At 36.3% G+C, this 16,684-nt stretch overlaps 1 protein-coding gene across 2 annotated transcripts in view; it reads left to right on the top strand.

Moving 5' to 3' along the window:
* The window catches only part of LOC127422961 (serine incorporator 5-like), a 36,747-nt gene that overhangs the window by 17,130 nt on the left and 2,933 nt on the right, over window positions 1–16,684 (top strand). For both annotated transcript variants that reach the window (XM_051666884.1, XM_051666894.1), the window contains exons 3-11: window positions 2,843–3,021; window positions 4,708–4,790; window positions 5,648–5,741; window positions 11,175–11,386; window positions 12,825–12,917; window positions 13,148–13,277; window positions 14,102–14,171; window positions 14,263–14,299; window positions 16,016–16,160. In XM_051666884.1, the coding sequence (XP_051522844.1) occupies window positions 2,843–3,021; window positions 4,708–4,790; window positions 5,648–5,741; window positions 11,175–11,386; window positions 12,825–12,917; window positions 13,148–13,277; window positions 14,102–14,171; window positions 14,263–14,299; window positions 16,016–16,160 (1,043 nt within the window). The remainder of the gene's footprint in view (window positions 1–2,842; window positions 3,022–4,707; window positions 4,791–5,647; window positions 5,742–11,174; window positions 11,387–12,824; window positions 12,918–13,147; window positions 13,278–14,101; window positions 14,172–14,262; window positions 14,300–16,015; window positions 16,161–16,684) is intronic.

The following is a 16,684-nucleotide window of genomic DNA, read 5'->3' as shown; positions in this document are numbered from 1 at the left end:
CACGAAGATCTGAGATAAACTGGAGAGAACGCAAAGTATCTTCACTCTACTACGAGAATGAAGATACAGCACGAAATGATGCAATCCGCCTTCAATTGGACAATTGACCAAATCATAAACAAATTGAAAAACACTTAAGGGAGAACAGGGATCATAAGAAGGACATATGCAAAAGTGACAGTGGATGGAGCAACAATGTTTTGGACTTGGACACTGCCCAGCCTGCTAACTAACCGGGGCATGAATTCAGCCCATAACGCTCGTGATAAACAGTAAATCACTGGTGTCCTTTGCAGCTGATCTCATTAAGTTGTTATATTTGCCAACTTTTGTAGCTTTTCTTACACTGTTGCCATCTTATTTTGTGCATTGTTTGTACTGTAAGGGGATTTTTGACCAGCTACTCACTAAGTTTGGAAGATCGCGGCTATCTGTAATGTAAAATGGTGGGATTCTCAATCAATAATATTATATGCTATGGCAAAAATCCAAATACAACCATCTGCTACACCAATGTTAATAATGATTCCACTGTAACAGTTTACAGATCTTAGCAAGTTAAATCATAGTTCATACAATATAATGTAATTACATTACCTGTCGTCTTTAGCTTAGATGTTGTTGAGCAATGTAATAATAATGGATCGCATTAATGTGTATGTTTAAATATGTCCTCAAAAACAAGAGTGAAAGCTGTATACAAACACACTGTGACGTGCCATGTTTGTTTATGTTTGAGGTAGTCATGTAAAACTACCACATAGACAGTAACCCGTTACGTCACTGTTCGGCTCTCAGATTAGTGGAAAAGCGCGGCCGGGTTACGATAGGCTCCAGATTGCCTCGGCCATGAACCAGTGGAGCACAGGCTTGGCACGAGGACCATCGCAATTTGGTGGAAAAGGGCTATTGGTGAGCCACAAAAGAACTGCCATTCAGGTGCCCAAAACATGAAGATTTACATATGCTACTGAAGGTTTTTCTCAAATAGCTGCAGCCGAATTTAAGAGAAACCATAAAATCCCCTCCTGGTGGTCTTTCATGGTTACAACACAGGAACAGAGCTAATGGGATACAGTCAGTTTGCTGTACCAAATCGTTCCTTGCACTGTAGGCACAGGAACAGCTAAATAACAGTGTATTTTGTGCTATAATAGTAGTGCCAACATTATAGGTTTATAGGTATAGCAGAACTGCATAAAACATGCCAGCTTTCTCTTCACCAACCAAAATGCAGAACCGTAAATGCTGGTGTAACAGGGTTTAAAATAGGCAAGGAGGAGGCGGGAACCGGCTGAACAGTCAAAATAATGTTTAATCAAAACTAAAAAAGACAAACATAAACACACACGGCAGCTGTGTGTGGCTATCTGTCTCGAACTGCCGCATCCCGCTGCACTTATCCCTCTCCTCAGCTGATTAGCCCATTGGGAGCCGGGCGTGTGTAGTCACGACTACTCCTCCTCGTCACAACTGGTTTGAACCCTTTTGATTTTTAAACGCTGAAGACAGTGTACCATTTACTGGATAACTTATACTCAGCATTCCAAATAGCATTTACTGTTGCAATCAGTAGAATCAAGATGATATAGTCAAAGACACCATTATTTATTCATTGTCAGTGTTTTGTTTACAGTATCAAATGGGCTGTGGATGGTAGCTAATCTTTTTCCTTGCTGAGTTAGACCTATAAAAAATTAGTACACATTCAGTGAAATGGAATTATCATGTTTTTATTGGTATTTATTGAGGGACCTTGAAGTACCATGTAAGTGCCATGGTGAAGGAATATAAAAATTATTCAGTACTATGGTACATTTCAAAGTACCTTAGTATTACCATCTGAAATCATCACTGTACCATGGTACAGCCACAGTACATTTTGTAAAGGTCATAATAACAGCTCCTTAATCAGTATCTTTTCAATAGCTCCATTCTGTGTTTTTGCTTATGGCTTTAAACAAAGCTTTTTGGCCTTTTCCACTTACATATAAAAGCATATTCAGTCTTTGATGGAAAACAATGCTATTTCATTGTTTAGTGTCTAGTTTAAATGGTGAAGTGTGTACCTTTTTTTTTTTTTTTTAATAATAACTACTTTCCCAGCTTAAAGGGGTCATGGCATACAGTACATTTTATTATCTTCCCTGCAACCAAACAGTCATAATTTAGTTATATATGATCATTTTCCACCCTGTCTCTGGCCCTCTGTCTGAAACACCCTGTTTTGGCCTCAGCGGGAAACCTGTTTGAAAACATCATTGTTTGAAAACGTCAATGTTTTTGCAATTCCGTTTGGTGACGCTAGTAGCCCAGAAGTCACGCGCTGAGGTATATAATTTCTACGACACCAACGCCACTGAATGGAATTTGAAAGATAAACAATGTTTTCAAAACAGCTTTCTAAATATGCCCCTTGTCTATTGTTAGTCAAACAAAAAAATAGTCACGCCCCCAACTCACGCCATTGGTTGAGTAATGTTGTTGGGGCAGGTCTAAACAGGTCTCTAAAAACAGACAGAGGAATTTTTATAACGCCACAGAGACACAGTTTACAGTTTTCAATAAAATTATCCTATGAATGGCTTACTCATAGTTGTTTCTGCATATTAAGCTGGGATAGAAGAAAGTAGTTTAACACTGAAAAAGTTACATACTTCAGCTTTAAACAATAAAAAAAAAAAACTCAAGCTCGAAGATTCTGTGGTATTTCTCGAATTGAAGTTGAGCTCCAGATGGTTTGGATTCAGTTTAACTTTAGCCCCAAGACCACTGCAACTACTGTATTTTGTTCTTTAAAATTTAATTTCCTTCCTCTATTGTTTTTTTCCACTGTTTACAGATTCCATTCTACTCTGAAATGTGCCATCAGCTCAATGCAGGGGAGAACTGCAGCACTCTAGTGGGCTATTCAGCCGTGTACAAAGTCTGTTTCGGCATGGCCTGCTTTTTCTTCTTATTTGCTGTGCTCACTATTCGGGTGCAAACCAGCACGGGATGCCGGGCAGCTGTTCACAATGGGTAAGCGATCCACCCAGACAATTTTGATGTGGTATTTACTCTGAAAACATTGCTTGTTCCTCCTCTGCTTTGCTCCCTGGCCCCTCATGGCCCCGGTTCACAGGATGTATAGGGACCACCATGTATTGTTTGGCCCACTGCCCCTATCTGTATGGCCCTCCTAGTGCTCCATTATTCACCCACAACCAAAGCACTGAATAGAGTAATAATTTAAAACTCAGTCCAGAGGAAATGGTGCTCGGAGGAGAGCTTTACCCCTACGAGTGGAATAGTTTAGCCTAGATGAGAGCTCTTCATGTTGCAATAATGAGATCTTTGTGTTGAATGCAAAAACAGGAAAAAGAAAGAAAGTGGCTGAATTCAGTGTTATAAAAATGAACAGACTCAAATCCCTGAATAAAACCCTCATTTAGATTTTTCACTTATTTGGAAACCACCCCTATGAAAATACTAACAAGAGTAAACAGGAAATCCTATACAAGGAGCTATGGCTTGGGGTCCAATTAGCCAAAATCCCCAAAAAAGATGATGCACTGGGAAATGTAGGGCTGTGCTGATACAAGCATATATTGCAATACTTTTTCTCACAATATTGTACTGATAATTTACAGATACTTTAGATGCTTATACTCACTGAGCACTTCATTAGAAACACTATGGTCCTAATAAAGTGCCCGACATGGTCTTCTGCTGTTGTAGTCCATCCGCCTCAAGGTTCGACGTGTTGTGCATGCTGAGATGTTGTTCTGCTCACTACAAATTTACAGAGTGGTTATCTGAGTTACCATAGCCTTTCTGTCAGCTCGAACCAATCTGGCCATTCTCCGTTGACCTCTCTCATCAACAAGGCATTTCCGTCCACAGAACTGCTGCTAATTGTATGTTTTTTGTTTTTGGCACCATTCTGAGTAAACTCGAGAAATTTCGTGCATGAAAATCCCAGGAGATCAGCAGTTACAGAAATACTCAAACCAGCCCATCTGGCACCAACAATCATGCCACAGTCAAAATCACTGAGATCACATAGTTTTCCCATTCTGATGGTTGATGTGAACATTATCTGAAGCTCCTGACCCATATCTGCATGATTTATGCATTGCACTGCTACCACACGATTGGCTGATTAGATAATCACATGAATAAGTAGATGTACAGGTGTTCCTAATAAAGTGAGTTTAGATTAGTATTTTTATTTATTTATTTATTTGTGCATTCATATCATGTCCAACAGTTCAGTAATGAAGCAGGCTGTCTAAATAAGTCAAACTTTGAAACCAGAGTTTCTTAGTGCGGTCAGTCACTTTTATGAGGCGTAGATTAACTTTTTCTTTCTCACTCCAGTTTACACCAGTTCTCTCTCATTCGCTTTGGTGCAGTTTTATTCACAATGATATTGTAATACATTGCAATGTATTGAATCGTGACATTTTTATCATGATATGGATCGTATCGTTTGGTAGTTGGCGATACAGCCCAAGGCAAAATTATCAAAATAGTTTTATTCAGAATATATATTTTTAAATAATATATACAGTATATTCAAACGAAATGTGAATATCTTGTGTTGTAATGCCAGACTGCCAGTTTCCCCAGGCTGACACATTTACCTTTAAATGATGTTGCTTTTATACTTTTATTTTTATTCCTTAGTCTCTTAAGTTTATAATTTCTTCTCTTTCTTTGCAGATTCTGGTTCTTTAAGTTTGTGGCTTTGCTGGCCTGCTGTGCAGGTGGATTTTTTCTTCCAAATGAGGATAAGTTTTTAGAAGGTAACACATATTTGTTCTGTTTTTGCCTTCCTGTCGTAACATTTTGCAACTATTGTTTTGTACGCCCTAACCAGGCCTTTTACTTTTTATTGAGAGAATTGAGATGCAGGAATGTTTCATTATTTCTACTTTAAAGCACCCAGTAGTGTAAAGGTATCTACTCTGAAATGTCCAAGAGAAACAGAATTGATCTACTGTGGGGGTTTTTAACTCCAGTTATCACTCAAACTAGTCTTCCGCTGGCTGAAACTGTGGTCAGAATGCACTGAATCAACAACCTCATGGCTCCAAACATAATAAAAGGAATGTTTCACCAGTTCTGTTACTTACATTACGCTCATAAAATTGTATTTATTATGAATAGAATAGGCTTAGATGCTATAATTGTAGAAATGTCCTTGAATTAGCACACGTGTAAAAGTACCATTGGTTTTGATGGAAGTAATGTATGTCAAACAAAAATATCTCTTACAAGAAATACTGTTGTGGTACCAAGGTACAGTAATGGTATCAGAAGGTAATACCATATTTACATGGTACACATAGGTACTTAAAAAAATACCAAAGTACATGTTAAGAAACCATGGTATTACCATGAAAATATCTCCTATACCACATGAGTTTTATATTCATTGGGCCCTTAACATGAAGTCTGGCATGCCAGGGGAAGTTCCTGTACACTCATTTGTATATTAACTAAAGTTCAAAAGAGTGTCACATTAAATGATGCATGCTTTCTTTCATTTGTTGTTAGTGTTTGGTTCTTGGCAGTGAACTTCTCATTAGGAGAAAACATTTGTATGCCATATCAATCAGAGGAAAAGACGGTGACTCATGTCTCTTTCTCTGTCTCTCAGTCTGGCGTTATGTGGGAGCCACTGGTGGTTTTCTCTTCATCCTCATCCAGTTGATGCTGCTCGTTCAGTTTGCCCACAGATGGAATCAAAACTGGTGAGTTTCATCCAAAACACTGTCAATTTCTGCCTTCTTTCACTCTTTCCATTCACCCAATGGAAAACATATCAGGCACTTGGATAAATTCTCCAATACTTTCCATCATCGTTTCCAACTGTTCTTTGGTAACTTGAATCCCTGCAACTGGAAATCATTAGGTCTGGAAACGAAGACTATAGTATAATCAGGCGGCCTCTAATTTCCACTGTCAGCACGAGGTTACGTAGTTGCCAGCCAGGGTGGTCTGAACATTGTGCTACTATAACAAAAATCCCAGGACTTTTTAACACCAGGTTGAAAGATTTGGGGGCAAGATTTAGCGCATATGTAGTTCATTTAGTCACTGGCGTTGTGGTGGACAACCTGTGAAGTACAAATTGCATGGATATTTGGAGCATTCAGTGAGCTGAAATAGTCGTCACTCTTAAAATTTCCAGCAGTCTCCAGTTTCAAAGACATGCATAACAGTTTTATAGCATTCTAAGAATGAAAGTGCTTTTGTTTCAGTGGGAGTTTTTAAGACACAAACCCTTCCAACTTTTAGACTTTGTTAAAGCAATGATTTTCTCCATATTTTCTCTTCATCTTGAAAAGAGCTCTCTCAAGGGCATGTGTTCACAAATAATATGTGTTGCGGTGGTAGATTACGGACTTATGTAGTGCTGTTGACGTTTTAGGTGGGAGAAAGAGACGATAAGAAAGATTGTTGGCTGCTCTCCAGTCTGTGGACAGGAAACATGCTCAGCATGCATTATACAGTAGTTTCCTCTCTGCTCTCAGTAAACAGATAGAAACTTCAGCAAAAAAGTGCAGAAGCATCGCAAGACAGTCACTGGAAATTTTGGAAAATTTACATTTACAAATACTTTTACACTTTATACTGTGTGTGTGTATGTCCCTTTGGGGGCATTTGTGGACATCCTTATTTGGAAAATCAATATATATATGAATTAAATAATGATTCTTAAAATTCTAATAATGCAATAAAGTTTTCTGTTACTAAGAATTTTCCTTTACTGGTAGGGTTTGCGTTAGGATTAGTTTGTTGTAATTGTAATTAGTTTAGAGTGTTTACACACATTACATGTTACTAAAAGTAATTATTATAGCAATAATACCAACAATGTGTAATCACCAGTAGCTCCACCAAATACTTAAACTGTATGTACAAGTAATTATTTGGTATTACTTATTACTTGTAAATACACAGTAACATGAACACTAGTGTTGCCTAATTAGTTTTATATGAAAACAATAGAAGTCCATGGTATGTCCTCAATTAGATAAACGTGGGTATGGGTGTGTGTGTTGAAATGAAACAGACTCTGGATGATTGCCCAGCATAGGGAAGTCACTGATGTCAGCAATTTTATGTGCATTACTGAAACATTCCCTCATCTGCCACCCCACGCCTTCATGTGTCTTCACTACTCACTCAGTCATGGTAATCAAGCACTGATATAGTATTTTCAGTGATAAGAGCAATCTACCTCTGACACTTCAGCTTGTTAACTTGTAACAGTCCCTTGAGTCACTGGGGTCAAGTTACTTTCTTAAGGGGCACAACAGTAATAAGCCAAGGAGAATATCAGCAACTTGCCAAATCCCTAAAACAATTCACATAAAATTAGGTTTTTAGGTGGTAAATGAAATATACTGTATATATACAGTGTGTGTGAGTGTGTGTGTGTGTGTGTGTATATATATATATATATATATATATATATATATATATATACACACACACACAGTGGTGGCCAAAAACATTGGCACCCTTGGTAAATATGAGCAAAGAAGGCTGTGAAAAAAAATCTGCATTGTTTATCCTTTTGATCTTTCATTCAGAAAATTCACAAAAATCTAACCTTTAATTGAAGTAAAACAATTGAAAGAGGGGAAATATCTCATTATTTAATAAATATTTTTCTCCGAAACATGTTGGCCACAATTATTGGCACCCCTAGAAATTCTTATGTGTAAAATATATCTGAAGTATATTCCCATTCATATTTTACATTTTTTAGTGCACCTGGGTGACTAGGAACATGACATTTTTCAGCCATGAAAACAAGGCTTCACAGACCAAGTCGTCTAACCTTCACAGTTTGGCCCTTGTCAAAGTCACTCAAATCCTTACGCTTGCCCATTTTTCCTACTTCCAACACAAGAAATTCAAGAACTGACTGTTCACTTGCTGCCTAATACATACCACCCCTTGACAGGTGCAGTTGTAATGAGATAAATGTTATTCACTTCACCTGTCAGTGGTTTTAATGTTGTGGCTGTTCGGTGTGTGTGTGTGTGTGTGTGTGTGTGTGTGTGTGTGTGTGTGTGTGTGTGTGTGTATATATATATATATGCACATTTACTGGTTGTCAGGCTTTGTGCAACATGTCAAAAGTTAAAGGAATAGTTAAACCAAACATTTTTTCATCATTTACTCACCCTTATGCTGTCTCAAACTCATGTGACTTACTTTCTTCTGTGGAACATAAACAAAGATATTTTGAAAAATAAAAAAAATTAGACGAGATCCACACAAATGATTTGTCAATTAATAATGTCTCTTTTAATACCCTTTCTGTTCTTTACAGTCAGTTGTTGAAAAACAACAAAAAATAAACATTTAATTCTAAACAGGCATAGCACAGATGAGATAAAGCCCTTCGAGTCTCTCTGGTTTACTTGTGCTAATTTAAAGATGCTGTTTACAGAAACGCCGGGTTTCCTTAAAGAGACAGTAAGTATTTTTAGCACATGTTCATTAAATCAATGTAAATACCTTTAAATGTTACAAATTATGCAATTAAACATTAAACATGTAACACAAAATAATATATGCAATATATTATCATATTTATTGATTAAATACATTGATTTGTTCATCTAAAATGTGACCAAAATTAGGAAAAACAAAAAAAATATAATTAGTACAATTATAATTTTCATATTGTACCTAGCTAGAAGGTTCCTTGTATACTTAACAGAATTATCTGGGAGAGAATTTATTTCATATGTAAGCAAAAGGGACATTATAATTGAAATATACCCACATGAATCGATATAGAATCAGAATCTAATTGAGAACTTGTGAATTGAAATTGAATCGAATCGGGAAATCTGTATTAAAGCCCAGCCCTATTTGTAATATAAGCAATTTGTTTTAACTCCTCAAACAAAGAATGCAACAGAATATTATGAAAGCCAAAAGATGCGCTCCGCATTAATTTGGTCATAATTTTTTTTTTGCAAGAAGTGTTTATATTTTTACATTTAATATTTATTTTCTGCAAGAAGTGTTTAAATCATTTTGGATATATTCTGCAGGAAGTGTTTATGTTCATTGGATTTTTTTAAACTTATTTTCTTTGTTGCTTTGGGAAGATCTTGAGTTTCTTGAGGAAAGTTTATAATAATAATAATAAAAATAATAATAAAAATAATGGTCAACAACATATCAGACTGAAATGTGGAATAATGTGAAATTTAGCATTATGGTAAGAAAGATTTAAAACCAAGTTGAGTATTTATTTATTTATCTATTTACATGAACTATTGTCAAGTTCCAAATAAAGAGAAAATTATATAAGAGGAACTTTGGAAGTACTAATTCACTGACTGGTGTATCCAAAAATAGGCAGTACAATATGGTTATTTAAAGTATTAACTAATTTTTATTGATTTTCCCAAAAAATATAATGTATACGATATATATATCATAATCGTGATATAAAATTATTCATGTCGTGATATCAATTTTGGTAATATCGCCCACCCCTATGAATATATAAATGCCACGAACAGCGCATTGTGTGTCTGAGAGAAGCTCTTGAAGCGCACTGATGCACGGTGTCGATTGCGGAGGTTCATGCCAAACTCCAGGGAACATATAAACGAGGGTTGACATAGTGAACACAAAGCACTCTGGATTCACTTTAATTTAACGATTGTGTAATGGCAAATGTTCTTGGCCATTGCAGGTTCATACATGCAGTGTTACAGAGGAGGAGATGCCCGATTACGCTGTTTCTGTGGAGAAGATAGAAGAAAAACAGAAGAAAACATAGAATCATTTAGGTCATCCTTCATGCAAAATAAGGGCTTGTGGGTTTAATCGGAGAGCCTTAAAATAACATGTGAAAGTGAAGACTTTAGGACAGGAATATTTACATATAATATACATATAATATAATATAAAATAATATACTAGCTATTCAGGGTGGCTGGATTCCAAAAACAACAGTGTAATTGTAAAATGGACCAAGACTAAAGTTGACCAAAAATAGAGACATATTTTAAGTATTTGGAAAAATTTTAATATTTAAAATATAATTTTTCATGTCATTATAATTTTTTAAAGCCTTAACGGAAGTCACATATCTCTATTTTATTATATGATTGCAAGTTAAATATCAATAAATTACTCTTTAAGGTGTATTAAGCACACATACACCTTGAGAAGTATGACAATTTGTACTGTAATTAAACGTCATAATTGAGAAAGCCCTAAAACAGAAAATATATCATCATAATTGCAATTATTTGTTTGACAATTAATTGTGAGCCAAATTTCATAAATGTGACAGCCCTTCGCAGAGCACTTAAATGTTAGTTTCTCACCCAAAATTGGTCGTATTGCTTCAGAAGACATGGATTAAAACACGAGTTGTATGGAATACATTGATGCTGCTTTTATGTCCTTTTTGGAGCTTGATGAACGTTTTGGATCCCATTGGCTTGCATTGTATGGACAAAAACACACCATATATCCTTCAAAAAAATCTTTATGTTCCGCAGAAGAATGAAAGTCATTCAAGTTTGAGACGACATAAGGGAGATTAAATGATGAGAGAATTCTAATTTTTGGGTGATCTGTCCCTAATGCACTGAACTACACCTGGTGTTACTCTACTAGGACAACTATGTGAACTTGAGGATAGCAGACTTCATGGAACAACTAAAAATATCCTGAGACCAGTTGGTTCAAATTAGTTGTAAACATTGCTTAAAAAATAAGATGATTTGTTTGCAGGTGCCGCTTGGTTTGATATTTTAATTGAAGTCTGACATTAAATAATTTAAAGTGCAGCTAATGTGTATAAAGTTTTGTTTGAGACATTTAGTAGCAAGTAAACAAGACATTTTTCTAGTTTGGTCTCAGGGTTATATTTTAGATTTCAGATTTACCCACCCCTTAATATTACATAAAAAACTGTGATTGGTTGTAGAACCTGTCAGGCAAATGACCCCTTATTGTCTAAGTAGGTGATTCTTGCCAGATTAAGCTGCAATGTAAACTAGACTTCATGATAATATTCAAAAGTCTGGCTACACAAGACTATCCCTACCTGCATCTGAGATATAGATCTGCAAGAATGTCTGCACTGAAGAGCGTTTGTCTTAAACTGCCGTCTCTGCATCCATCCACAGGAGCTCAGGAGCCAAGTATAATAAAATGTGGTATGCCGCACTGGTTCTGGTCACACTGGTGATGTTCTCTGTGGCAGTGGGAGCCATGGTGTTCATGATCAGGTTCTACACGCACCCAGAGGCCTGCTTCCTCAACAAGCTCTTCCTGGGAGTTAACTGTGGCCTCTGTTTCATCGTGTCTCTGCTGGCCATCTCGCCCTGCATTCAGACCTGTGAGTTTACAAAGCTGCAGATCATTCTTCACTGACCTACTTTTTGTACTAACAAGCAGATGTTTGCTTGATGTCAGGCAAACAAGTTTATTCACAGTGCCTGAAGCTGGAGGTTTTCCCATGTGTAAGCAAGCATGGAGACTCAAGGTGAAATGTTTTATAAGTTGATAAGCATGGATTTTTGCTTAACAGTCCAACGAATATAAGCTATGTGTTTCAAACAAGTCAGTTTTGATACTTCTGAAAAATTAAGGTAAAGTAGTGTGAGGTTCAATCTTTATCTGGGGGGGGTCTGGGTTCAAAACAAGTAAAGCTCTATTGACAGCAACTGTGACTCATACTTTTGGTAAGAACTTATGTTAGTTCTTCCATACAAAATGTTTGTTGTTTGAGCTGTAAATTTGTCTAAACTGTCCTTTTAGTGGTTAGACTACTGTTATACTTCCATTATGTCTGTACCAATATGTAAATAGTCTCTTTCTGTTATCCTTGTGCATATCAAGCGTTACATTGATATAACAGGAGATTTAGTATAGTTACATGGCTTATATCCATGTTATATACGATCATATAACATGGATATAAGCCATGAAACTATACTTTTAAAACAGTTTTTTTAAAGTTCCCAGTACAATGCCTTACCCCATATACTTTCAATTTAACTGCATTTCTGCAAACGTGTTTTTTGTTTGCTTTTACAAACTGAGGGATGGGTCAGAATTATTGTTTGTGGTATCGTGTCCATAGTCATTAGGCTGAAAGAAGAATATTCCTGTAACCCCTCCTCGTCCTTATGGGTCATTTTGACCCATTTTAGACATTTAAAACACTTTCTGCAACTTAACATCAACTGTTCAGCCTTAAAATACATCCTACACACATGTGATTTGAACATGCCAGTGTAAAATTAACAATGACATGTATTTATAAACAAAGTTATAAAAAAGTAACAAAAAGGGTCTTACGGGTCAGTTTGAACCAGTTCACTTAAAACTAAAGAGAAAGCTGTGAAATTCCAAAACATTTAAAAATATTATTTGTAGGTACACTTTTTCACTCGTAATTGCACAGGCAAAACCAAAGAAGTCAATATCATTCACTCAATATAAAAACAATGGAAGTCAATGGAAAGTCCCCACCATGATAGAAAAAAAAAACATGTGTGTATATGTGTTCTACATTTGTAAGTTAGTGAAAGGTTGGTTATTGATGATAAAACAGTTTTTGGAGAGAATGTGCAAATTTTGACTGTTGAACTTTGATTGAACATGTCAAGGTCAATTTGACCCAGTTAGTACTGCAGTGTAACATCAATGTCAATGATGTCAAGGAAGGGTTTAGAAGAATTGAGGCAACATTTTGGGAAGTTTGAGATTTAAAATCAGCATGTGGTGCCATTTATCAACAAAATCTGAGGTTTTCTCTTTCCTCTTCACAGTCCAGCCCACCTCGGGTCTGCTGCAGCCTGCTGTCATCACCGTCTACGTCATGTACCTCACATTCTCAGCGCTCGCCAGCAAACCCATCGAAAGTGAGTGTCTCTCACTCTCACACTCAATCACACAGTGGTTCCTCTCCACTTCAGTCTGTCTCTATCCTGGGTGTGTCTATGAATGTGGTCTTGGTGCCTCTCACAGCTTGTGTGTGGAAAGAACTGTAAACTCAGGCTTGATCGATGTTTGGCCACAGTAGCCCCTTTAATGCATTAAATTCACCACATTCATTCACACCCCTCTCTGTGCTGTGCTCTCTCTTTTTCAGCCATAGAGAATGACAACGGAAAAAATGACACTGTCTGTGTCTTTCCCTTCAACTCAGGACTACAGAGCGACACTAGCATAGTGACGGGTGTTGGAACGGTCATACTGTTTGGCTGTATACTCTACTCTTGGTAGGAAAATAAAAAAACTTTGGTTTATAGACTTAGTCGCACCTTAAAGGGATAGTTCACCCCAAAAGACAGTGTCTGTCAAGCTAAGAAGAAAAAAGCAATTTAAAAGTAATACAAACATTCATGCACTATATTCCAGGTCTTCTGAAAACTTTTGATACAGTAGATTTATGTGCGAAATAGTCCGAAATGTATTCTCTCCACCATAGTTTTCATAGCTCATTTTGCAAAATATCTCCTTTTGTGTTCTATGGAAGAAAGAAAGTCAGTGAAAGAGTGATCACAGAATTTTCAGTTTTAAGTGCACTATCCCTGTAAAAACGCTCAAATATTCTTTGTCTGGGTGCAAATCCACATAACATGTTATTTAAATGGGTGATCCCAGAAAAGATCCCTGCAGCAATGTAAACATGTATTTATCTGGTTATGACAAGATGTTCATTTAGATTTGAAAGCAGGTAGTGTGGTAGGAAGGGAGTGAAGATTATAGGCTTACATACTGTGAAGAACTGGCCTTGCATGTGTTTCTCATTAACTGCAGACATGTCTGCTGTATATCTCTCTTTAGGAGCTGTTCCTCTCCTCCAAGGCAATATTTACACACAAATGTGATTCAGTGTGATAAGCATTAGCTGTGGGCTTTATTATTCGCTGTGGTGCCTTGAGTCAAAATTATTTTGCCATATTTCCAGTTATTTTCATGAGCTTTGAAGTTCAAAAAAAGAGTTCTAGGGAATTTTCTGCTTTTATTGCTTTTAAAAGAATGCTGCCCCCATGTGTTCTCATGCCTTTTGAGTTAAAATAAAAATACTTTTTCTCTGCAGTTTGATCTCCACCACCAAGAGGAGCTCCGCAGCTTTGCGAGTATACAGAAACGATATGCCAGAAAATGAGGTGAATACTTGCTGTGGATTTTCAGACTGTGCCTTTAACGCAACATTCTTTCCAAACAAATAGCCAATCACTTTTGTTTGCTTCTTTTCAGAGAGCACGGTGCTGTTTCTGCTGTATTGATGATACAGGTACCGTCATGTTTATTTTTATCTGTCTTCATCTGTCTTTTTGTTGTTTTAGAACCAGGGTGTTCAACCAGGGTCTGTAAAGGTATTGCAGGGAAGATTTATAAAACATACATTTTTGAAAATTAACTAATGATCTGTCAAGCGTCATATAACGTAATAGTGTTATTTCATGTTCTTAATCCCCTGAGACCCGAGCGTGACTGCTGTGTGCATTTTCCATTTCACTTTTTAATTTGTAACTAGTAGCACCTAATAAACATGCACAAAAACATTCTTCTATACCAAACAGTTTTCCTAAAAATGTATGACCACATATGTGTACAGTGGGACTAAGTTGTGTAATTTTAAATAATAACAAGCTATAGAAAGGCATATTTTCTTTCATTAAATTGTTTCTTATGTTTCCAGGACTGGGTTATTCATGTTTTTGAGACATTACAGACATTACATAATAAATTAGCATAAATTATTCTGATGCAAAGTAATGGCCATTATCATCCAATCACTGCCAAACAAGTTAAAATCAAATTTTACATTCTAAATTCTGAATCTATATACTGATTATCATTGTCCCATACCTGCCAACCATGTTGAGCGGTCCAAACATCATCTGCAGCCTGAAACTGAACCTTTGGTCGGATTTTAAGAGTGAATGGACTTATCTGCATAGGAAAGCTATAGGTTGCTCCCTTGCTCCCTATTTAGTGAATGACTTAACCTCCAGTGTGCTGTCTGTCTGCACTGGCCTCAGAACAGTTTGAAATGCACCTTATTTTCATCCTAACTCCATATAAAGCCTCTGAAAGCAACATTTATCAGCTTTTGGATGAACTCATTGATTTTCAATGTGAGAACACACAGTAAATATAGGATTTCTAAGGGAAAAAATGTGTGTAAAGAAACATTAGTGAACATTGTGTTTAGCAGTGTGGCATTTCGCAATAAATTGCTCAAATTTTAAAAATGGCATATCGGATGAAAACTAGAGACTCTAATCTTTTGATTCAAACAGGTTTCAATGTAAAAACTTAATGAGGTTTCTTGCCAGATGTAGTTTTGTTGGTGTTCCTCCCAAAGACAAACTCAGCTGAGATCAGCGCCATGTTGTTTTGTCTCATGACTCTGTACATCGAAAGTTTAACCCTGAACTGACAGCACAGAGTCTTCTGAACTGAGATCAGTCAGTTTAAATGAATTTAAATTATGCGTTGCGTATAGCGAAGCCAAAATACAACGTCCACGCCTGTGTACGTGGGGTCACACGAGGTTAAAGAATATTTCAGAGAATATCTAGCTTTTGTATTTTGGGGGTCCCTGGGTTTGCTGAGAGTCTGGGTGGGAAGCCTCATACGAAGTGGTTGAAAACACAACTTTTTTTAATAAGAAACAAGTAATGTTGATGATCATAAATAAGCAAATTTATATAATAACCAGACATTAAGACCTTTGGAAAGAGAGTAGTTCATGTTGCTCAACTGGTAGGGCCTGGCACCATCAATGCTGAGGTCATAGGTTAAATATTTTAGAGAACGCAATCTAAGGATTCAGATTAAATGTTTATCTTGAATGCACTGGAAGTCACTGAATAAAAGTGTCTACCAAATGAAAAAATCTAAATATAATGTAAATGAAATGTAGAAAAGGGTAAATAGAGCCTTCTGGTGGTCAAGACAGAGTACAACAGCTTTCTCATAGTAAGGTTTTTTCCCCATTCAGAGGATTATGATGATGAAAAGACAGCAGGAGGGCAGAACGTCATGTATGACGAGAAAGAGGGCACAATCTACAGCTACTGCTACTTCCATTTTGTCTTCTTCCTCGGCTCCCTCTATGTCATGATGACTGTAACAAACTGGTTTCAGTAAGTCTATTCCAATTTTTTCACTTAAAGTTCATTTTTTTCACTGTTTGTTTACAGTATATGAACTGGTATGACTTTGAATCTGTATTTAATGTAATTAAAGTCTTTTTTATCCCAGTGAATCTCTCTTAGGGGAACTAATGTCTGATGTCTATTTTAGTTTTATTTACTGTGGGAGGTTTCTGTTCCTCAAATTAATCTTTGTCAAAAGTAATCATTAAAAATGTAATTCTGTTAATTAAGTGAAGGCATTATACAGCCTGTGTATTATATACACTGTTTATTATATAAGGTATTATATGTGAATAACAACTAAATGTGTTGCAGGTATTATTAGTAGAAATTGTCGTTTTTTTGTGTTTTTTATTTTTATTTTTTATTATTATTGGCTGATTTTGATTCTTCAGTGGCATATGAACAATCCAAATTTAAAATTTGAAAACTGGAATACCTTTTGAATTTAGATTTGAATTAAAATTATTTTACATCGGAAGTTCAGTAGTCACCACGCAGTATGTATAATG

This window comes from Myxocyprinus asiaticus, chromosome 3, assembly GCF_019703515.2.
Source record: "Myxocyprinus asiaticus isolate MX2 ecotype Aquarium Trade chromosome 3, UBuf_Myxa_2, whole genome shotgun sequence".
NCBI classification, from domain to species: Eukaryota; Metazoa; Chordata; class Actinopteri; order Cypriniformes; family Catostomidae; genus Myxocyprinus; species Myxocyprinus asiaticus.
Note: the sequence above shows the minus strand (reverse complement) of the source record. Positions and strands in the feature narration are given on the sequence as shown.